This window comes from Macaca mulatta, chromosome 18, assembly GCF_049350105.2.
Source record: "Macaca mulatta isolate MMU2019108-1 chromosome 18, T2T-MMU8v2.0, whole genome shotgun sequence".
NCBI lineage: Eukaryota > Metazoa > Chordata > Mammalia > Primates > Cercopithecidae > Macaca > Macaca mulatta.
The window spans coordinates 1,114,697-1,138,101 of record NC_133423.1 but is presented as its reverse complement, the minus strand read 5'-3'; the positions used below and the strand labels follow the sequence as shown (position 1 = coordinate 1,138,101).

The 23,405-nt window shown below is 54.3% G+C and overlaps 2 protein-coding genes across 8 annotated transcripts in view; one reads left to right on the top strand and one right to left on the bottom strand.

Annotated features, from left to right (window-relative positions):
- Positions 1–17,583, top strand: part of KCNG2 (potassium voltage-gated channel modifier subfamily G member 2) — an 86,942-nt gene extending 69,359 nt beyond the window's left edge. For all 3 annotated transcript variants that reach the window (XM_028838126.2, XM_015122244.3, XM_077974874.1), the window contains one exon: positions 16,531–17,583. In XM_028838126.2, the coding sequence (XP_028693959.2) occupies positions 16,531–17,307 (777 nt within the window). In that variant the 3' untranslated portion in view covers positions 17,308–17,583. The remainder of the gene's footprint in view (positions 1–16,530) is intronic.
- SLC66A2 (solute carrier family 66 member 2) overlaps positions 10,844–23,405 on the bottom strand; it is a 57,437-nt gene continuing 44,875 nt past the window's right edge. For 3 of the 5 annotated variants that reach the window (XM_028837701.2, XM_015122222.3, XM_077974577.1), the window contains one exon: positions 19,916–21,650. In XM_028837701.2, coding sequence (XP_028693534.1) covers positions 21,443–21,650 — 208 coding nt within the window. In that variant the 3' untranslated portion in view covers positions 19,916–21,442. 5 annotated transcript variants of the gene reach the window in all.

Below are 23,405 nucleotides of genomic sequence, written 5' to 3'. Positions count from 1 at the left end.
CTGTCTGCAGGTCATTCTGAGGCTGGGTTTGGGGTTGGCGTGCTCTGTCCTTGAGGCATCAGCTGGGGTCTCCAAGGTGGTGGCTGGCGCTGTGGAAAGGCCCTGACAGGCAGGTGTGATCGGGCTGGCACTGCAGAAAGTTGCAAGGAGGCTGCTTGGGCATTTGGCGGGGCTGGGCTGGGTGCAGAGCGCCTAATGGAGAGGGGTCACCTGGGGCGTGGCCACTGCTGTGCCGGCTGTGGCTCCTGGGAAACAGCAGTGGGAAAACAGCGGCCGAGGGCCAGGACAGGGGCTGCAGGTGCCACGCTGTTGTTCAACCCGATTGAATTCTAACTCATGACTTGGAACCATTCTGTCCCGGGAAGGATGCCCTCTTCTGCATCCACAGGCAGTGGTGCCCTCTGCCAGCAGCTTGCTCACCTGTGTCTGTGGTGCTGGTGCCCTGAGGGCAGGGCTGGCCCCTCTCTTGGCACAGCCGGGTGAATCATCGGCGACACCCTTGGCACCGTGAGTGCTTGCACCTGCAGACCACACGGGCTCGCTCTCGGGCACCAGCCGTGCCAGGCCCGGACCACCAACTCCGTGCCCTTCTTGCAGACGCCTCTCATGGTGTTTGGCACAGAACACCATGCTCAGAGGAAACCTCAGAATACGCTGTGGTCAGGCGGCCCTGGGACCGCCAGGCTCATTTCAGCCAGGGGAGGGCGAGAGCACAGAAGGCCGAGGGGAAGCCGTGCTGATGTTCTCCAGACACGAGGGCACAAAACGAGTTAACACAGGCTGAACAGGAAATCGAGTTGACACGTCTGCTTCCGTGCAGATAATTCCAGACGAGCACATTCTAGGCAGAGGGCTGTTGTGCTGTTTTGAAACAGTTTGTTCCCTGATATAGATTTAATATTCTTCTGCTTTTCTGTCTTCATTTGACTGCAAGAGGCCTTTTCTGTAGATGAGTGAAAAGAATAAACCTCAATTCAGTTCAAAGTCAAACTGTTACAAATTCATAGTTAGTAAAATGAGTCAGTATTTTCTCTCAGTACTTAGGAAGCTAAGGGTTAAAGTCTGCTTGCAGAGTTGCTGCTGACTGAGTGACCCGTCGGTGAGACCGGTGCATGAATCCCCTACGCTGAATGGAAATGCACACGTGCCGAGGCATCTCGTCCTGAAACTTCAGGGAACGGAGAATATTCTAAAAGCTTCCATGGTGACAGGGAAGAAACGAGGTCCCACCAAAGGCAGAACAGCAAGGGGCCCCCTGGGTGGTGGGCAGGTGGCCCTAAGCAGTTCTGGAATGAAACCATAAAACTTCAGGAGAAACAAAACATCCTATGAGAAAAAAATGTAATTGTAGAGCACGACTCGGCTCAGCAGAGAGCATGTTCACGTTTTCTTAACACGGTAAATGCTCATGACTTATCCGACTCCAAAAATGGGATGTAACAATGTCTGCAGGAGAGAGGTTACAGTTCTAGTGGTTGAAGGTGGGGTGTGTGGAAGACCCAGATTCTCAACTCTACAAAGTCACCGAAATGTAGAACATTAATATGCCAATAAATGGCCGGCTCAGCATTTAGAAGTAGGGAAGTAACTGTCAGAAGAAATAATCAGAAATTTAAAAATTATTCCCACTGGGACTTAAGAGTGGAGGATGGGAAACTGCCTTTTCTTATAAGCTGTCTAGTGTTAATCAAGTTTTTTTAAAATTATATGTATGATTACTTTGATAAAAATTAGGCCAGGTGCTGTGGTTCACGCCTGTAATCCCAGCACTTTGGGAGGCCAAGGTGGGTGGATCAGGAAGTCAGGAGATGGAGATCATCTTGGCTAACATGGTGAAACCCCATCTCTACTAGAAACACAAAAAATTAGCCGTGTGGTGGTGGGCACCTGTAGTCCCAGCTACTTGGGAGGCTGAGGCAGGAGAATGGCGTGAACCCGGGAGGCGGAGCTTGCAGTGAGCCGAGATCGCGCCACCGCACTCCAGCCTGGGTGACAGAGCGAGACTCCGTCTCAAAAAAAAAAAAATTAAAAACATGCTTAGTCACCAAAATTCACTCAAGAAGAAATAAATAACATCCTATGCTAATTAAAGAAGTTAAATTCATAGTTTAAAACCTTCCAGGGGCTGGGCGCGGTGGCTCACGCCTGTAATCCCAGCACTTTGGGAGGCTGAGGCAGGTGGATCACGAGGTCAGGAGATCGAGACCATCCTGGCTAACATGGTGAAACCCCATCTCTACTAAAAAGAACAAGAAAATTAGCCGGGCGTGGTGGCGGCGCCTGTAGTCCCAGCTACTCGGGAGGCTGAGGCAGGAGAATGGCGTAAACCCAGGAGGCGGAGCTTGCAGTGAGCTGAGATCGCGCCACTGCACTCCAGCCTGGGCCACAGAGCAAGACTCCGACTCAAAAGAAAAAAAAAAAAAAACCTTCCAAGAAGAAAATTCCAGGCCCACATAGTTTCACTGGTGAATCTAACAAAAATTTAAGGAATAAATAACACCAATTCTACATGGTCTGTTCCAGAAACATACAAGAGGAGGGATCACTTCCCAACTCATTCCAAGCGGCCAACACTCCTCTGAAACCAAACCAGAGACAGGGCAAGGAAAGAAAAAAGAAAGACCAGTATCTCCCACGAACTCATGCGAAACTCCTCAACAAAACATCAGTAAATCAGGGTTGGTAAAGACATTAAAAGCACAGCACATCACGACCAACTGAGGTTTTTCTCAGGAAAGCAAGCTTGGTTCAGTGTTCAGAACCAACCCGTGTAATTCACAGTATTAATGCACCAAAGAAAAAATGCCGGCTGTTCATCTCAACAGATGTAGAAAAAGCATTTGACTAAATTCAGTATCCATTCATGATTTTTAAAACACCACTTTCAGCAATGTAGGAATAGAAGGGAATTTCCTTATTCTGATAGTGAACATCTACCAAAAAAACCTACCGCTAACAACATACATAGCAAAAGATGAAATGTTTTCCCACTAAGATTGGGACCAACCCGAGGATGGCCGCTCCCCACTCCTAGCCAGCACCGTGCTGGAAGTCCTGGACAGAGCAGTGAAGCAAGGAAAGTAGAAGGCATAGGAGTGGAAAGCAAGAGAAGAGTACTGCCTATGTACAAACTCTCAAGAAACCCACAAAAAAGCTTAAGAAAATTAAGTGAGTTGCTAGCAGGGAACAGTTGGAATTCAAAATTTTTAAAGTTCATTAATAGCAGCAAAAACCATGAATTGCTTACATGCAAGTCTCACAGCCTAGGTCTAGGCACCATCTACGTGCTGAGAATTACAGAACCACTGATAAAGAAGACCGAAATCAACGGAAGGCCTGCGGTGCTCATGCGTTGAAGACTCAGTATGACTGTGTCCACCCTCCCCATAGTCCATCTCCAGATTCACCGAAATCCTATTCAGAATCCCATTTTCTGCAAATATCTACAAGCTGATTCTGACATCTTTATGGAAAGGCCTAGGAACCATTTTGAAAAGGAAGCAGTTGGAACTCACACCGCCTGCTTTCCAGATTTCCTCTGAAGCCACAGCAGGACAGTGTGGGGAGAGGACAGTGTGGGGCCATGGACACAGTCCAGCAGTAGAACCACACGACTGGGGCCAGCCGGCTTTTGGCAAAGTGAAAAGGCCAGGCACGGAGAAAGACTTGTCAGCAAATGGGGCTACAACAACAGGACTCCCATATTTTTAAAAAACACAACCCATGCCTTACGTTTTATACAAAAATTCAGCTTGAGATGGACCGTGGACCTAAACATAAAACAACATTTAAAACTATACAACTTGTACAAGAAAACATAGAGATGGCCTTTGCTGACGGAGAGTAAGGAAGGAGATCCCAGACGTGGTGTCAGATACGCGATTCGTGAAAGATGAAAACGGATAGGCTGCACTTCATCAGAGTCCAAAACTTCTGGCCTAGCGAGGGGGCTCAGGCCTGTAATCCTGACACGTTGGGAGGCTGAGGCAGGAGGATGACTTCAGCCCAGGAGTTCAAGACCAGCCTGGGCAATACAGCGAGACCCCCATCTCTATTTTTTTTTTTTTTTAAAGCGTTTTTTTTTTTTTTTTTTTTGAGACAGAGTCTCGCTCTGTCGCCCAGGCTGGAGTGCAGTGGCGCAATCTCGGCTCACTGCAAGCTCCGCCTCCCGGGTTCACGCCATTCTCCTGCCTCAGCCTCCTGAGTAGCTGGGACTACAGGCGCCCGCCACCGCGCCCGGCTAATTTTTTGTATTTTTAGTAGAAACGGGGTTTCACCGTGGTCTCGATCTCCTGACCTTGTGATCCGCCCGCCTCGGCCTCCCAGAGTGCTGGGATTACAGGCGGGAGCCACCGCGCCCGGCCCCCATCTCTATTTAAAACACTCTTTTGACTTTTGTCCACAAAAGACTGAGAGAATGAAAAGACAAGCCTCAGACTAGGAGAAAATATCTGTAAATCACATATCTAACAAAGACTTGTAATTAAACTATATACAGAACTGTATAAACTCAACTGTAGGAAAACCTGATTTAAAAAGGGATGGAAGTTTCGAACAGACACTTCAGCCAAGAGGACACGTCTATGGGCAGATACAGCCTGAACTGTTACCAGGGAAATACAAGGTTCAGCCGCCGGAGCTGTCACTCGGACGTTGGGAGGGCCCTGATCCAAGAACCAGCAGCAGAGGAGGGTGCGCGGCCGGACGGCTCGGGCCCTGCAGGCCCTGGCGTGGCGAGACGGCCGCGGAGCGTGGACGCCGGGCACACCTGCCACCTGCACTCGTTGCACACCAGCCCCACGCCCAGGACGTACCCGCGGGAAGGGCAGCGTGTGTCACGTGCGGAGCAAGTGTTCAGCCGCTGTATTCATCACAGCCCAGCCTGGAAGCAGCCAACACGGACGGCGACGGCTGGTGCCAGATCCACCCTGGGGCATCCACAGTGGGCCGGCTCCGCGGTGAAAAGCAGCAGACGGTGGGGGCCCGGGACAGCACGAGCGAGCTCGGAGGCCGGACACGGAAGAGGCCAGGTCGGGAAGCCAGGCTGATGGCCTGCGGGATACCTGGGAAAGCCAGGGGTGGGGGTGGGGGTGAGGTTGGGGTTGGGGGCCCGGCCGGGTCTGTCGCTGAGGCTGGGAACTGCGGGTTGGGGGAACTGTCCTGCGTCTCCACGCTGCGTCTTCGCGGTGGCGGTGGTTCCGGGACGCTGATTTGTGCATTCCCATAAAGCTGAGCTCTGATGAGCCGGCAGGTCCTTTTGCATCAATCTTTGGGTCCATTTGTGACATTCCCTGACAATTGACGCCCCAAAGTAGAACTTCCAGGTCAAAGTGCGCGCGGTCTTTGAAGGCTTTTAAAAAACGTCAGTACAGAGTTTTACGAGTTTATACCCCACCCGCCCGGGCCACGGTGGGTCCCAGAACCCTGGCTGTGACTGTGACCCGTGGGACACTTGTCTGCTGGGGACGGGGCTGAGTGTGTGTGGCTGCCTGGGGAGCAACTCAACAGCTTCTAGTAAACGTTGAAGGGGGGCCTGTCTGGCAAAGGTGAGGATGTGCTTGTGTGTCTGAGAAACCAGCTGTTCCACTTCCAGGTGTCCTGAGCAAACGCAGGCCGTGAGCACACGGCGTTCCCAGCGGGCGTGTTTTGGTTTTCGCTTTGGTGGTAGTGGATGATGCCGTTTACAGGGCCTGTCCTGGCGGCTGCAGCGCCTTCTGCCATTTAACCGGCGTCATCACAGGCATGTCCATCAGGACCCCACGCAGCCCGGCCCACTGACCCCCAACTCAGGTGTGCCTGGGTGGGGACCATCCCCTCACCCCCATCTAGTCAGTCCCCACATCCTCACGTTTCTATCCCAACCCCCGCCCTGCCATCTTTTCTTCTCCCAGTGCCTCCCGGAGGCTGGGCCCTCTTCTCCCACCAGCCTCCCGCCTCCAATTCCGGTGGCACAGGCTGAGCTCTCTCTGCCAGTGTGAAGCCAGAGCTCAGCTCCCCAGCACAGCACCGAAGCTGCAGGGCCTCCATCCTCATGCCCCTCCCCATGCCATGTCCCTGTTCTCAGCCCTCCTCCCGCCCCTGCCTGTGGGCCCCACACCTGCACCCCCAAGAGAATTCTCCCCATCTAGGTCCCTCCTAATGACAAACACTTCCATTCTCAGTCCTTCAAGGAGGTCCTCAGCTCTGCAGCCCCCACCACTGCTGGGTTCCCGTCCTCTGGTGAGAGCAGCCACCCGGCAGGGACTGGCTGGTTCCCCTCCTCAGCTCCCGCAGTGGGATGCAGCCCCGGCCACTGGGTCCCTGGGGGAGAGCCAGGCTGTGATGTCCCGATGCGGTAGAGGAGGAGGGCTGGATCTGCGCCTGGGTGCGGCAGCTCCCCGGGCCATAGGGCAGGAATTCTAGATTCTGGGATTTCTTTCATCGTTGCTTCGTGTTTTCTACCTAGAGCTGAGAAATGCTTGTGGTTTCCAAAGAGACCGGGCACGCCCGAGGCGCACAGACGCGTGGGTTCGTGATCTGGGAGCCACGGGGGCAGGGGTCCGCCTGGCTCTGTGTTCCTCAGGGGGGCTCATCCTGGGGCCCAGGAACTCGGGAGCAGTTTACCCAGAGGTTCCTGCACGTGGGAGCAAACTCGCTTTTCACGTTCATAGAAACAGCAGCATGTGGGTCGGTGATGCAGCCGAGACACCATCCCTGAAACCTGTGATAATCAGAGCGTCCTGACACCAGGGCTGGGAGGCCCACACTGATCTCTGAGTTTGGGGTCCACTTTCCCTCCCCATAGAAGCACTTTCCCAGCTCTTGGGGTCCTGCTTACACCCCTCACAGTCCCCAGCCCTGGAATCCGAGACCACAGACCCCACCCCGACAGCAGAGGGCGGAAGCTGCCAGTAGGGCCTGCTCTGCAGCCCCCGCCCAGCCCCGACCTTGGGTCCTGCACAGAGGACGGAACGTCGTGGAGCAGCCCAGGGCTGCGGGGCAGGGTCTGAAGGTGCCCGCCCGGCCAAGGCAGGCAGAAGCCGGCCCTGGGACCCCACAGAAAACCCTGAATGTCTGTTAAAACGCACAAAAAAGCCAAACAAATCTAGAGGGCGGGGGCTGTGTGGGCCTCAAAACTGGGTGAGTCAGGCTGAATATAGACTTTTTCTCTGACCTGATTTTTGGCCAAGTAGACCAGATGCATCCAATCTGATCAATCAGGGTCTGTTTTCTGGGTTGAAAGTTCGGGAAACGTGCCCGCCGACTGTCCCACCTGTGGCTCCACAGGTGGTCTCTAACCACGGGCAGACCCGGTCCAGGCGGTTTCTGACCCTGAGTGCAGCTGCACCCGGTCCCTCCTCGTTGTGGGCGGGGGGACATTCAGGACACACAGCCCAGGTGCTCCTGCCCCGCCGGTCCCCAAGCCCCGCCAGGGACGCAGATTCCTCAGAGGGCTCGTGTGGAAGGCAGCATCGCCCAGTGGTTAGGACGGTGCCCTGGGGCCAGCCTGCCTGGCTTCAGTCCTGGGTGTGCAACCTGGCGACCTGCCAGGGGACATGGGACGGGGACACACAGGGGACACGAGGGAGATGCTTGCAGGGACACGGGGACAGGGACATGGGGATGGGGACAGGGACATAGGGAGGAATGTGAGAGATGCCTGAGGGGACACAGGGACAGGGACACAGAGGGACACGGGGACAGAGATACAGGGACATGGAGACATAGGGTCACAAGGACATAGGGACGGGACAATCAGGAGGGGAGATGAGGCAGATGCCTGTGGGGACACAGAGGGACATGGGGACAGGGACATGCAGAGGGGGCATTCGGGAGGGATAGGAGGGGACAGGAGGGAGATGCCTATGGGGAAACGGGGACAGGACACGGGGACGGAAACGCTGAGACAGCAGAGGCAGAGGCGGAGGCCGCCCTGGGCCAGAAGCCACGAGGCTGTTTCCAGGGCGTGCTGGGCTCAGAGCCACAAGGCTGTCTTGGGGCCGACCTGTCTGAGATGCCCGGTGCCGCTTCTCAGCAGGTGTCAGAAGGTTCACGGGCCTCGAGCTCCAGCCTGAATTTGCCGCCTCCTGGTCACCGCCGCGCAGAGACAGATGTGGGAGGGAGGACTCGGCCTGGGCACCTCCTGAGCTGAGAACTTTCTAACCACCCAAATCCCAATGCCCCCCCGGCTGGGCGCATCAGGGTTTCAAACCTGGATCCAGCCTCCCTGGGGCTCACACACCGTGGATGCCGGAGCCTGGCGTCCCGCGGGCTCACAGCCCCAGTGGTTCGGAGCGCCAAGGCCCCTGAGCTCTGCCCCGAGAGCCGCCTGCACCCGGACACCCTGCCAGGTGGGAGGGGCTTTGCAGGGTCTCCCTTGGGCACAGATCGGGGCCCGGGGACTGGCTCCCCCACTGTTCCTACAGCCGTGAGGCTCGGAATGGACTGGAGCCAGGGATCCGCACAGAAGCCACCCGCCTTGAATGTCGGTCAAGACTTCACTGTGGTCGGTGGCCAGGGAAGGCTGCAGAGGGAGGTGAACGGGGAGCGGACGTCTGACGGGGCCACCGTCTCGGGCTCACAGGGTAATTGCCTTGGAGACATGAAGGCCACACATTCTGAATGCATTTAACACCCTTTAACACGGTTCAGATGGTGTCTTGTTACGTGTATTTTACCACAGTTTTTAAAATGCTAGGACAAAACCCACGCCCCAGACCTAGGCTTCGGGTGGAGGAGGTCACAGGGAGCACCCAGACCTAGGCCTTGGGGGTGGAGGAGGCCATGGGGAGCACCCAGACCTAGGCCTCAGGGGTGGAGGAGGTCACAGGGAGCACCCAGACCTAGGCCTTGGGGGTGGAGGAGGCCACGGGGCACCCAGACCTAGGCGTCAGGGGTGGAAGAAGCTGTGGGGAGCACCTACCAGGCCCAGATTCAGCCCTGTCCATGGGGTGGGGACCATGTTTGGGGCATGTGCTGGGACCGGTTCACGGGGCTTCTACCAGCTGTGCTGACAGGCTGCAGACTCTTGAGAAGGCCCCCAGCCCAGCTCTGGGGCTGGGTCGGCCCTGAGGCTGCAGTAGGGCTGGGACAGCGGCGTCCTCCGTATGAAGCCGCAGTGGGGCTGGGACAGCGGCGTCCTCCGTATGAAGCCGCAGTGAGGTTCTCATTCCCATTTCCCTGATGACCAGTGATGTCGAGCATCTTTTTCATGTCCTTCCTGAAAGTTCAGAGCTCTTCTTCGAGGAATGTCTGTTCAGACCTTTTGCCCATTCTTTTTTTTTTTTTTGAGTCTCTGTCGTCCAGGTGATCTCAGCTTACTGCAACCTCCTCCTCCCAGGTTCAAGCAATCCTTGTGCCTTGGCCTCCCGAGTAGCTGGGATTACAGGCGTCCACCACCACTCCGGGCTATTTTTTTTTTGTATTTTCAATGGAGACAGATTTTCACCATGTTGCCCAGGCTGGTCTCGAACTCCTGACCTCAAATGATCTGCCCACCTTGGCCTCCCAAAGTGCTGGGATTACAAGCATGAGCCACCGCACTGGCCCTCCATTGCCCAATTTTAACTTGGGTTGTCTTTATTGTTGAGCTATAAGAGTTCCTTATCTATTCTGGATGCAAGTCCCTTATCAAGGATCCGATTTCCAAATACTTCCTTCCATTGTGGGTTGTCTGTTCACTTTCTTGCTATTGTCCTTCGAGGCACAAATGTTTCTAATTTTTATGAAGTTCAGTTTATCAATTTTTTGTGCTTTTGATGCCGTATCTCATAGCCCTTGGCCAGTCCTTTGTCATGAAGATTTTACCCCATGTCTCCTTCTCAGAGTTGTGTAATTTTGGCACCCACATTTTGAGGTTTGGTCCATTTTTTCTTAATTTTTGCGTATGGTTCAGGTAAGCGCTCAGCTGGATTCTTTTGTGTGTGGACATCAAGGCACCCCAGTACCGCTTGATAACAAACTGTTCTTCCCCTATTGAATGGTCAGAATTTAGAATTTCTTTCAGCAGTGTTTTATAGTTATCAGAGTATGAGTTGTTTTTGTTTTTTTGTTAGTTATTCTGATGCATTTCTTCCTTTTGACGCTGTTGTGAGTAGAATTACATTAATTGTTCATTGTGAGTGTATAGAGATAAAGTTGATTTTTGTTTATTGTCGCATATTCTACAACCGTGTTGAACTCACTAGTTTTAATGGGTGTTTTTAGTGGATTCCTAAGGATTTTCTATATACGAGGTCCTGTCATTTGTGAACCAACATGACCGTGTCATTGGCCTAGCAGGTGTCTCTGCACATTCTGTTTAACCTGCCTGATCGCCCTGGCCGGAACATCCAGTACGGAGTCCACTGGAAGTGAAAGAACAGGCGTTAGCATCTCATTCCTGAACGGACGGGAGCACGGAGTGTTTCGTTACTACGTGTGATGTTAGCTGTGGGTTTTCATAGATGCCTTTTTGTGGCGGTTTCCTGTTTGTTGAGTGTTTCTGTCATGAAAAGATGTTGGATTTTGTCGAAAGCTTTTTCTTCATCAGTGGCGTGATCGTGTGATTTTTCTTTTCTATAATATTGATATAATGTATTACGTTAATTGGTTTTCAGATGTTAAACCAGCCTTGCGTCCTTGGGATACATTCCACTCAGTCCTGATGTCTGATTCTTTTTCTACACTGCCGGATTCAGCTTGTTGATACTCTGTTGAATCTTTTAACGTCGGTATTCATATGTGATTTTCTTGTGATACTTCATCGGGTTTTTGTATCAGGGTGATGTTGGCCTCAGAATGACCTGGGAAGCCTTCTCTCCACTTCTGTATTTTCATAATAGTTTGTGAGGAATTGGTATTAATTCCTTTTTTATGAATAAAATTTTATTTTTTTTTTTTGTTTAATAATATCAGGTTTTATTTTAGATTTAGGAGGCACGTGTGCAGGTCTGCTACCTGGGCATATTGTGTGATGCTGAGGTTTGGGGTAGGATTGGTCCTGTCACCCAGGTACCAAGCACAGCACCCAACAGCACATTTTCCAGGCTTTGCTCCTTCCTGCTCCCCCCGGCAGTCCGCAGGGCCTGCTGTTGCCATCTTTATGTCCATGAGCACCCGACGTTTAGCTCACATTTACAAGCGAAAACATGCTGTATTTCGTCTTCTGTTACTGCGTTAATTTGCTTGGGATAATGGCCTCCAGCTACAGAGGACAAGACGTCATTCTTTCTGTGGCTGTGGATATTCTCCTTTGACCGTTTGGTTGGATTCAGTGAAGCATCTGGCCCTGGGCTTTTCTTGTGGGTAGTTGGAGGGTTTCTGGCTGAGCCTCTTCACTGTGATGGGTCTGTGCAGATTCTCTGTTTCTTCCTCCTGTTTCTGTAGTTTGTTTTTCTGTGAATGGATCCATTTTACCTAAGTTATCTATTGTGTTGGCACACGATTATTCACAGTGCTGCTTTATTGCCCTTTTTACGTTTGTAAGGGCAAGAGTTACGTCTCCACTTTCATTTCTGATTCTAGTAAATGGAATTTTCTCTGTTTCTTCTGCTCAAACGAGCTAAAGATTTGTTGATTTTGTTGATCTTTTCCAAGAACCAGCCTTTGGTTTCATTGGTTTCTCTATGGGTTTTGTCTTCTCTGTTTTATTAGTTCGTGCTCTCATCTGTTATTTTCCTCCCCTGCCTGCTTTAAATTTTATTTACTTTTGTTTTCCCAGTTGTCTTAGAGTGGAGTGTGAGCTTATTAATTTGAGATCTTTCTTCTTATAGGCATTGACAGCTACAAATTTCCCTCTAAGCATTACTTTTTCTTTTTATTTATTTATTTTATTTTTTATTTTTATTTTTGAGACAGGGTCTCGCTCTGTCACCCAGGCTGGAGTGCAGTGGCGCCATCAGGGCTCACTGAAGCCACAACCCTTTAGACTCAGGGGATCCTCCCATCTCAGCCTCTCGAGTAGCTGGGACTGCAGGCGTGCACCACCACACCCAGCTAAATTTTGTGTATCTTGTAGAGATGGGGTTTCACCATGTTGCCAGGCAGGTCTCCAACTCCTGAGCTTAAGTGATCCTCCCGCCTCGGCCTCCCAAAGCGCTGGGATTACAGGCATGAGCCGCTGCGCTGGCCCTCTGAGCATGGCCGTCTGAGCATTACTTTAGCTGCCCCACGTAAGTCTGGATATGTCCTGTCTTCATTCTTACTCATCTCCAAGTCTGACTCCCTTCTGATTTCTTGGTTGACCTCTTTGATTATCTAGGAATATGTTTAATTTCCACATATTTGTGAGGTTCCCAATTTTTTTCCTGTCATTAATTTCTAATACTGTGGATGGAGACTATACTTGTATTATTTCTATCCTTTTAAATGTGTTGAGGTTGGTTCTATGGCTGGTATATGTCCTGTTCTGCAGACTGTTCCGTGTGCACATCGGAAAAACGTATATTGCGTTGTTGAGTGACACGTTCTACGGATGTCTGTGAGGTCCGTTCGGCTCATGGTGGTGTTCATGCCTTCTGTTTCCTTGGCTCTCCTGTATAGTAGTTCTGTCCATTATTGAAAGTGCCGTATTAATTAGCTGGGCACAGTGGTGCGCCCCTGTAGTCACAGCCACTCAGGAGGCTGAGGCAAGAGAATCGCTTGAACCTGGGAGGCAGAGGTTGCAGTGAGGCGAGATCATGCCATTGCTCTCCATCCGGGTGACAGAGTGAGACTCCGTCTAAAAAACAATAAAAATTAAAATTAAAAAGAGGGGTAATGAAGTCTCCAGCTATTATTATGGAATGTCTCTTTCTCAATTTCTGTTTCTGTTCAGTTTTTTCTTCATTTACTTATTGCTGTATCATTGGTACATATGTTTTAATGGTTTTATCTTCTTGCTGGATTGACCTGTTGATCATTACATATTATCTCGAGTAACACTTTTTGTTTTAACATCTACTTTGTCTATTAGCTTTCCTGTGGTTGCTGTTTGGATGATACATCTTTTCCCATCTTTTTACATTGTATCTATTTGTGTCTTTGAATCTAAAGTGTGTCTCCTGTAGACAACATTTAGTTCAATTATTTTTTAAAACCCACTCTGCTTTTGATTGGGTTGTTCGCTCCATTCATATCTAATGTCATGATTGATATAGTTGGGTCTGTGTCTGCCACATCTTATTTTCTGTTTCATGCGCCTCACGGATCATGTTGTTTCTGTATCCTTCCTTAGCTGCTTTCTTTTGCATTGGTTATTTTCTTATGGAGCATTTTAATTGCACTAATTTTTTATAAATACATATAAATGTGTGTGTGTGTGTGTGTGTGTGTATATATATATATATATATATATATAGAGAGAGAGAGAGAGAGAGAGAGAGAGAGAGAGGGGGGGGAGGTCTCTCGCCCAGACTGGAGTGCAGTGGTATAATCTCTGCTCACTGCAGCCTCTGCCTCCTGGGATCAAGTGATTCTCCTGACTCAGCCTCCCAAGTAGCTGGAATTACAGACGCACACCACCACACCCAAGTAATTTTTGTATTTTTAGTAGAGACAGGGTTTTGCCATGTTGGCCAGGCTGGTCTTGAACCCCTTGACCTCAGGTGATCCACCTGCCTTGGCCTCATAAAGTGCTGGGATCACAAGCATGAGCCACCACACCCAGCCCAGTAATGATATTTTAAAGGTTTTTTTTAGTTATTTATTTTAGTGTTTGCTCTGGAGTTTACCATAAATAATCAGAACCTGCTTCAGGTTTGTGCTTAATTCCAGTGAGATGAAGATGTTACGCCTGTATAGCTGTATTTGCTTTTCTCCCTTTTGGTGCAATTGTTGTGATACACATTGTTACAGTTATTGCTTTTGCTTCACTATCTGTCATTTCCTTAGACCATTACACCTTTGCTCCCACACACCTCTGCTCCCACACACCTCCTTTGGGCTTTTATTGGCAAACATTACACATATATTACATTTCTATATGCTGCAGGCTTAATACATTATATACATCTTATTTTTATACAGTTGCTGTTCAAATCAATTAAGAAAAAAATGCATTTATAGTGTCTTTTCTAATTACATAATAACCTTTACTAACACTTTTTGTGTCGATCCACATTTTCATCTGGGGTCACCTGCTTTCAGCCTGAAGAACCTTCTTTAGTATTTCTTGTGAGGCAGGTCTGCTAAGCAGTGAATTCTCTCAATTTTTGTTTGCCTGGGAAAGTGTTTATTTTTTACTTTAATTTTTCAACAGTAACTTTGCTGGATATAGGATTCTTGATTGGCAGGGATTTTTTCCTTTGAGCACTTTGGATATGCTGTTCCACTGCCTTCTGGCTTGCAGTGTTTCTGCTGATAAATCAGCTGTTTATCTGTGAAGTTCCTTTGTAAGTGATCCTCATTTTGCTCTTGCTGCTTCCATACTTTTTCCTTGTCTTTGACCTTCATTACGTTTATTATGATGTGTCCATCTGTGGGTCTCTGTGTTTATCCTGCTTGGAGTTCATTGAGCTTCCTGGATATATAGGTTATTGTTTTTAATAAATTGAGGGGTTTTTTTCCACCATTATCTCTTTGCATAGTTTTTCTTCTCCCTTCTCTCCTCTTCTTGGATATTCCCATTATGCATACGTGGGGGCATATAATGGTGTCCTGCACTTCTCGAGGCGCTGTTTGTTTTATTCTTTTTGTCTCTGTTCTTCAGCATAATTCCCGTCAAACTATCTTCATGTTTACTAATTCTTTTTTCTGCCGGTTAAAACCTACTGTTAAGCTTTTCTAGTGATTTTTAAATTTTTTTATTTTAATTATTGCACTTTCCAATTCCAGAATTTCCATTTGGGTATTTTTTTAAATGTCCATCTCTTTACCAACAGCCTCTATTTGTGGCATTTTCACTTACACTTCCTTTAGTTTTGTGAACATACTGATAGTGGCTGCTTTGAAATCTCATTCTGTTAAATTTGACATTTGGTCACTCTCACAGCAGTTTTTGTTGCCTGCTTTCTTCCTGATGTATGAGTCATACTCTCCTTTTCTTTTTCTTCCTTCCTTCCCCTCCTCCTCTTCCACACATCTTGCCATCGTTAGACACTAGACATTTTAGACAAGATACTCTAGCCCTTTGGGTAGTCCCCATCCTGGGCCTGTTACTCACTGGTTTAGTCTTTTGGTGACTGGCTGGGTTACTGTCGTGATGCCCGTGCGCCCTTCCTCCTCCCCAGCAACAGTCTCTGTGTCGGGGCAGCGCCAGTGTGCCACAGTCACCCTAGGATGACAGGGTTTGGGGAGCAACCTCTTCCTCTGTCTCACTGACCACACCCAGTAGTTAAAACTCCAAGTTGCCAGCTGAGAGCTCTGTTATTCCTCTACAACCTGATCATATTGCAGCTCCTTCTCATTGCTTTCTGAGAGTGCCTGGCGTTCTGACCCAGGAGGGCTCCTGCCAGCTGTCTTCTCCCCTCATTCCCCAGCACCCTAGCCAGCCTGCATCTAGGCTACATGGTCAGCAGACGCATGAATCTGCTAATTCACTTCACCTCCACCTCTGATAGTGTTGAGAGTGTCCTTAGGTGTAAGCTTCTTCATGTTCTGTTGCAAATGAGGTCAGTTCCTTTGAGAGGAGATTACTTCCTGCATCTCCCTCCTGGCAGAAATCTCTGAGCCACGGATTTGGGGGATGGGGACAAGGGCAAGCCTCAGTGTGAATGACACCCTCCCTCTCTAGGAGCTGAGAGCTTGATGGGGGGGGGGGCAGCAGCCTGAGACCTCATCGGCCTCTCCTGGCCTGGAATCACTTCAGCAAGGGCAGTCAGGCCCTGTCTTCTCAGTGTGCCACACCAAGGCCGGCCTCCCGCCCATGACGCCCAAGGCCGGCCTCCCTCCCGTGACGCCCAAGGCCGGCCTCCCGCCCGTGACGCCCAAGGCCGGCCTCCCTCCCGTGACGCCCAAGGCCGGCCTCCCACCCACGAGAGTGGGGACTGGGCAGGAGGAGGGAGCCCCACCCTCCACCGGACTCCCCAAGGACCTAGCCCCAGGAGCTGAGGGCAGAATGTGAGATGGTGATGTCGGCCCCTTCTGGGGGAAGAAGCCCCCTGACTGGGAGCTGTGGGTGGGGTGGGGGTGGGAGGGCTGTGTCCCTGGCTGCAGCCATTCCACATGGAGTCTCCTCCTGGCCAAGCTGAGGAGGAGGATGCAGTCTTGACACAGATACCACAAATGCTCTTTCTTACAGAATGTTCACATATAAATAGATGTTTCTTTGTTTGCTGTTTGCTCTTAAGATCATTTCCCAAGGCTTTAAAAGGTCAAAGGTTTAAACATTATTTTCACCAGTTTCCTGGGTCAGCTAAGGGCATCCGCTCTCAAGCCCGAAGTGATCACCATTAAATCTTGCTGGTTTTTCATTTTTTTTTTTTTTTCCAAATAGAACTGGGCCTGTTTGTCAATATCCCTTGCACCCGCTTCCGTGGGTTGGCGTGGGAAGGGTGGCCTGGGGACGCCTCTGGTCCTGGGGAAGGAAGGGCGCAGCGCCCCGGCCCTCCAACAGGCCTGCGCCCCCCAACCCCACGTCCCCTTTCCCCGCAGGGCGAGTGCTCCCCCAAGTGCCGCAGCCTGTTCGTGCTGGAGACCGTGTGCGTGGCCTGGTTCTCCTTCGAGTTCCTGCTACGCTCCCTGCAGGCCGAGAGCAAGTGCGCCTTCCTGCGCGCGCCGCTCAACATCATCGACATCCTGGCGCTGCTGCCGTTCTACGTGTCCCTGCTGCTGGGGCTGGCGGCGGGCCCGGGCGGGACCAAGCTCCTGGAGCGCGCGGGGCTGGTGCTGCGGCTGCTGCGCGCGTTGCGCGTGCTCTACGTGATGCGCCTGGCGCGCCACTCGCTGGGGCTGCGCTCGCTGGGCCTGACCGTGCAACGCTGCGCGCGCGAGTTCGGGCTGCTGCTGCTGTTCCTGTGCGTGGCCATGGCGCTCTTCGCGCCGCTGGTGCACCTGGCCGAGCGCGAGCTGGGCGCGCGCCGCGACTTCTCCAGCGTGCCCGCCAGCTACTGGTGGGCCGTCATCTCCATGACCACCGTGGGCTACGGCGACATGGTTCCGCGCAGCCTGCCCGGGCAGGTGGTGGCGCTCAGCAGCATCCTCAGCGGCATCCTGCTCATGGCCTTCCCGGTCACCTCCATCTTCCACACCTTCTCGCGCTCCTACTCCGAGCTCAAGGAGCAGCAGCAGCGCGCGACCAGCCCCGAGCCGGCCCTGCGGGAGGACAGCACGCGCTCGGCCACGGCCACCGAGGACAGTTCGCAGGGCCCCGACGGCGCGGGCCAGGCCGCCGACTCCGCGGACGCGCTGTGGGTGCGGGCAGAGCGCTGATGCCTGCGCCGCCCGCACGGGGATCCCCCGCCCCCTCCAGCTGCAGCGTCGGGACCCCCGAGGCGCGCCGAAGGGCGGGGGTCGTCTGGCTCTGGGGAGCGGCTCCTGCCGGCCGCGTCCTCGGCCCTCCTGTGTGAGCAGCCCCAGAACTCGGCGGGGCCCCGCCTGACTCCCCTGGCAGCGCTGGGCGAAGTCACTGGCCTGTGTCCTGCCCTGCTTCTTTCTTTGGATTTTTAATTTTTTATACCTAGATAAAAATAAATTTAGTAAGTCCCAGATGTTCCACGCCGACTGTGGATGACTTCGTCCCCCCCCCCCCCCCGCCCCCGACTTTTCCTGCCTCCGGCCAGGGAGAAAGGGGTAGCGCAGCCCTTGCCAGGCCCCCATGGCACCCAGAATGGGCACCCTACGGAAGGAGGCCCTCCGCATCCACCTCTGCCCAAGGCCACACCACCTTCCCAGGGATGGGACAGAGGTTTGAGCCGACGCTCACAGCACCCCCAGTGCCGCCCCAGTAACTGCCCTTTTGGTGGTCAGGGAAGAGGATTCCAGCCCTGACCTCTAACCTCCATTCCCCCACACCACCTCCCTGGGGAATCTTCAAGGCTTGACCTCAGGGAGGGTGACAAGGGCCTCCTGACGCTCCCTCCGCATAAGGTCTGCGTGTGGCACTGCAACCCTTCCATGGCCGCCTTCTGGGCCTTTCTGCAGGTGGAGAGGAAGGAAATTTCCACACCGCGCTGCTCTGCACGCGTTCATTTTGATGAGTTCACCCAGGAAACTTGAGACATGATGGCCACAGCCCGAAGCGGAAGGGGGATGCCTCACCAGAGGGTCCCACTGTCCATTACACAGCAGGAGTCCGTAGGGGACACAGGTGTGGAGAAAGGGGAGATGTGCATGGCCCCGGTGAGTGCCTGAGTGCAAGCCCCAGTCCTTTTCCATAGCAGACCTGCAGCAACCCACCGGGACCACGTGGGGCTCAGACCTGCCTCCCCCAACAGCCAGGTCAGCTGGTGCCCCAGGTGCCCATGACACGGAGGGTCCATGGACGCCAGGCACACAGCGCGGGTGGGCCTGGGGTCTGGCTCTGCACTGAGGGCCACTCTCACAGTGACAGCCTTGGGTCTTGCTCAGGAATGAGCAGAGCTTGGTACTGGTCTGAGAGGCCCACGCAGAGGACAGCCCGAGGGGCCACGCGCTGAGGCCGGTGCCCCCTACTTGCTGCTCGTCCCAGCATTGCTGGTGACCCCCAAAGACAGAAGAATTCCTCCTGTGCGGTGAGGTGCTGACCACCACGAAGACCCCCAGAAATAAACCCAAGTCGTTCTTCCACGGAGGGCCAGGTCAGAGGTGGGGAATGTCGGGGGATGGGGAGTCTTGGACCTGCCCCTCCCCACTTTGGGCTGCAGGGTCTGGCCAGGGAGCCCCGGGCCCACCAGAGGCCACCCTGGGTCACCAGGATGGGGGTGCCGGGCACTTGTGCTGAGACTGGGGTGGGGGGACATTTCCTCCTGAGCAAGTGCCCACCCAGCCCCTGGGCATCCTTTTCCCTCTACAGGTGCCCTGTGGGCCACCCTCTCAGGCCCCTGGGAAGGGCACAGGGCTGGGGCTCAGGGCAGGCCTCAGTTTCCTCATGTGGTGAGAGGAATGTGAACTTCTCAGGCTCCCACGACCTGCTCTCTCTCACTGGGAGGAGTCCTCGGCCTCCTGCTTCCCCCGTGGTGCTTTGTTGCTTAAAACTGTCAGAAGGCATCGCAGGGTGGCAGTGCCTTGAGAGTTGAGAAACGCAGCTATTTCCACCGCTGCCCCCACCCCCCACGGCTCCCACAGTGTGGGGTTGAGACCTTGCCCCCATTTCCTGTTAAAACCCGGTGGCCCAGAGTGGTCCCCAAGAACTGCCTGTCTCCACACCCTGAAGACGCACAACCCCACCCCTGCGCGAGACCTCGGGTTCATCTGGCACCACCCACCAGCACTTGAGGAGGGCGATTTGTGTCCCAGACGTTCTAGACGCGCTGGCCTTCATCTCCCATCTTCCCCCAGGCTGCTGCTGGGATGTGGCCTGTGCCCTCTCCTAGTACCCGGATGGGCCCTTCAACCCAAATCCTGCCCTGCACCCATGCGACTGGTTTTTTACTGGACAAAGAAATTCGCATCTTGCCTTCAATGTAAACACTGCATGGAAAAAATCGCAGTGCGCACACAGCTCCACCTCTATGAGCTGCTCCCAGATCACAAATCTGGAAACGCTTCTCTTGGCCTTTAAAGGAGGCGTTTCCCATGCTCTGAGCCTTCAGTGGGAAGCAGAAGGGCGGATGTGTGAACCGCAGAGGCCAGGGCAGCCAGACCCGTCTGTGACGAGCCGAAGGGACCCCTGGGCCACTGGCCCACAGGCAAAGGGTAGTGACAGGTTGAGGGGGCTGGGCTGGCATTTGGGGGCCCTGGAGGAACCCGGGTCACACGGGAGCCTTCTAAGGTGGCCCAGGCTAAAGGGTGTGTCTGGGCAGAGGCCAGGACCACAGCCAGATCCTTCCCTCTGCCCGGGGCCCACTCATACCACACGGGATCCACAAATGGTTTATTGATTCCAAGTCACCACACGGGATACATTCAGCAGTCACCGTGCCTGCAATCGGTGACATTTTAATGTGAGGCAATTACCGCTACAGACATCTTGCTTCATCTTAAAAAAATAAAAATTTTCAAAGCATCTCACAGGCCAAAGAGCTAAACAGGACCCTCACTCAGACATTCAAGAGTGTTTCCGAGGAAGACTCAGGGGGCGGCAGCGTGGAACACCTTCCCACGGCCACAGCTACGGCCCCGGCGGAGAGCTCAGACGCCTGCGGGAAGCGGCCCCTCCGCCCGCGGAAGGGAAGACGATGCCTGTTGGAGCCGCACAGAAGCATCCAGAACTCTGAGGACTGGGGGCCGGCTGCGGTCAGTGCAGGGCTGCTGACACCGTGTGACCTTGTGCTAAACTGAAAACGGGGTGGGGGCAGAGCGTGGGGTGACAAGGGTCAGACTGGCAGCTCCCACCGTAGCAGAACTGTGGAGCCAGCACAAGGGGGCAGGCAGTGGACAGGACAGGATGTGGCAGGCCCTGGCACTCCCACTCAGGAATTTGCTTTCAGGCCAAAAGCCCAGGGCGGCAGGGTGAGGGACCATCGGCCAGGACCTGCGTGGCAGGGGCAGCCCCTCCACTCCCTGGACCCGAGGCCGCCTCCCTCCTGGAAAATGGACATCAACGCTGTATCCGGAGGTGCAGTTGGCGTCCAGAAGGAAGGGGCTCTCTGCCAGTGGAGCCCAAGGGTGGCGTGCGGACTGCGTGTGCACAGCCTCGGCACGGCCCCCGCAGCCTTCACCCGTGAGGGACTCCACGTTGTCTGATGGTTGCTGGCATCTGCCACATCCCCAAGGACTCCAGGAGGACCAGAGGCTCTGACAAAAGCAGCGTGAGCTACCCCTGGTGATGCTCAGCAGGGCTGGACACAGCGTAGCCACGAGGCGTCCGGGCCTGGCAGCCGCTCTCGAGGCCCAGGAGACACCAACTGCCAGAAACCAGGAGCACGGGGACCCTGCGTCCACACAGCGCCTTTCCACCAGGAGCACGGGGACTCTGCGTCCACACAGCGCCTTTCCACCAGGAGCACGGTAACCCTGCGTCCACACAGCCCCTTTCCACGTGTACCAGGCAGAGAAAGCCCTGCCCTCCGTGGTGCCAGACCCCAGGCAGCAGAGGCCGCCCCAGTCCAAGCAGGGTCTGGCCAGGGTGTCGCGGGGTTGACAGCTCTGCTCACAGGACTTGCAGGGTCTCCTGAGGTCACCCCACGGGTCCACCTGGAGCAGGTTCCTGCAGGTCACCTTCCGCCGCCCCGTGTGTACCTCGGGCTCAGATGGTGTTTTGTAAGAGGAAATGGGAAAAACACTTGCTTTTTATATCACCCTAAAAACATCCGAAACCCTCGGGCTCAGATCCACCCTGGCTGTCCCACCCCCACCGCCCACCCGGAGAGACCCCACAGAGGCTGGAGACCCCAACACCCGGACCCCGTCTTCCCCACACCTGCGGCGGCCACAGCACCCACCAGTGCCCGTGGCTGGCTGGCCCATATCCTTGTCCTCCCCACTCTCAGAGGGCCTTGGTGCCAGCAGGGTGCACAGCGTGCAGCGCCGGCTTCTGGGGGTGACGGGCAAAGGCGTAGGCCTGCCCCAGGATGGCCAGGTCCACCAGCACCTGCAGCAGGCCGCACACGGAGAACTGCAGAGGTGCGCCCTTCAGCAGGAAGTAGGCCGTCTTGAAGGCGTCGCCACTGGTCCACATGAGCACCATCTTGATGCTGTGGAGACACAAGCGGGCAGTCGGTGGGGAGGACGGTGACCTGGGGCTCAGGGGGCACCCAGGTGGTCGAGGGGACACCCAGGCAGTCCACGGGGTGACCCAGGGATCAAGAACACCCCAGGGGGTCAGGGGGATACCCTGGGAGGTTGGGGCCTGCCTGGGTGGGGAGCACTGCCTTACCCCAAGGAGTCAGGGACACCCCAGGGGGCCAAAGGACACACGCTGACCCTGCCTGTCCCACACAACCCGGCCCTTGCCTTCTCTGTGACCTCAGGAGCTGCCGCCTGGCTGGGGCTCCGGGGGCTCCGACTCAAGCACTGCATGCCCAAGAACAGCGAGACCAGCTCAGGTTACAGCGGGCGGCAGGGGTGGGCAGCCGAGGAGGTCAGGGCTTCTGACAGCGAGACCACCTTGAGGTTACAGGGGACGGCAGGGGTGGGCAGCCGAGGAGGTCAGGGCTTCTGACAGCGAGACCACCTTGAGGTTACAGGGGACAGCAGGGGTGGGCAGCTGAGGTGGTCAGGGCCTCTTATCAGCGAGACCAGCCGGAGGCTACAGGGGACGGCAGGGCGAGCACTCGAGGTCAGGGCCTCTGGTGGGTGGTGGCGATTCTGGGAGGGGGCAGGCCTGGGAGGGTGCTGAGGACGCAGATAGGGACCTCCAGGCACACAGTGGAGCGGAGCAGCTGCTCCTGGGTCTCTGCCGGCCAGGCCTCCCTCCCTGGTGATTGGCTCAAACCTTCCCTTCCTGGAGTGAACAGGGAGCAGCCGCCACCCACCATCCTAGTCCAAACACACTTCTCCCACCGCCGTGTTCATGCCCCGGCTTGCCTAGCAGTGAACATGAGTGCTGCTGTGTTTTCCCACGTGAAATGTTTAAATCAGTCACTGACCCTTCCGCAGCTCCTGAAGCCAGAGGCAGAGCCTGGGCGGGGAGCACTGCCTGGACACAAAGGACAGGACACAGCCGTCCCCCACCCCGGGGCCTCCATCCTGCTCACAAGCCAGCGTGGGCGCCTGCCCTGAAGTGGCCTGGGTGGCACAGCCGCCCTGCGCGAGAGTCTTTGGGCACAGCCGTGGCCAGGTGTGTGGGTCAGGGCTGGAGCTAGGAACCCACAGGAGACAGCTGGCATCTGCACCCACTTCTCTCTCCTAAGCCCAGTGCTTGGCTCCGGAGCATCTTGTTGGCCTCAGAGCATAAATCTGGCTTTATCATTACACCCACTGGGAAAAACCAGGAGGATTGGGGGCTGTTTCCACTTGGGTCGGTTTAGCTAAATTACAAGGGTTTCCCCCAACCCCCAGGGTGCATTTTCCTCCCAGTTTTTATTCTCTGGGATGTGTCTTCCCCTGGATGCAGCTCCAGCTCCACAAAATCCAGTCTTTTCCACAGACAGACAGGGTGGCGCCTGGGTAGCACTGGGGGAAGGTGGTGTGGGCACCTCGGCCTCCCACACACCCCAGCAGTCAGCCCAGGCTTTGGAATCCCCCTTTAGGCGTGGGCAGGGCTGTACAGCTGACCTGGGGTGGGGCTCCGGGTCTGGGACCACAGCCCCAGTGCAAAGGCACCCACCTTTCCCGCACCAGCCATGCACACAGCAGGCGCCCGGGAATCGCGCGGTGACCCCACCGTCGCCCCACACAGCTTCCAGTTGACCCCTCACACCGGGATGGGAAACAGCGCGCTCGCCTGACCTTCACACACGGCTGAGATTTCCCAGGATGTGCTTGTGAACAAGACTCAAGGCCTGAGA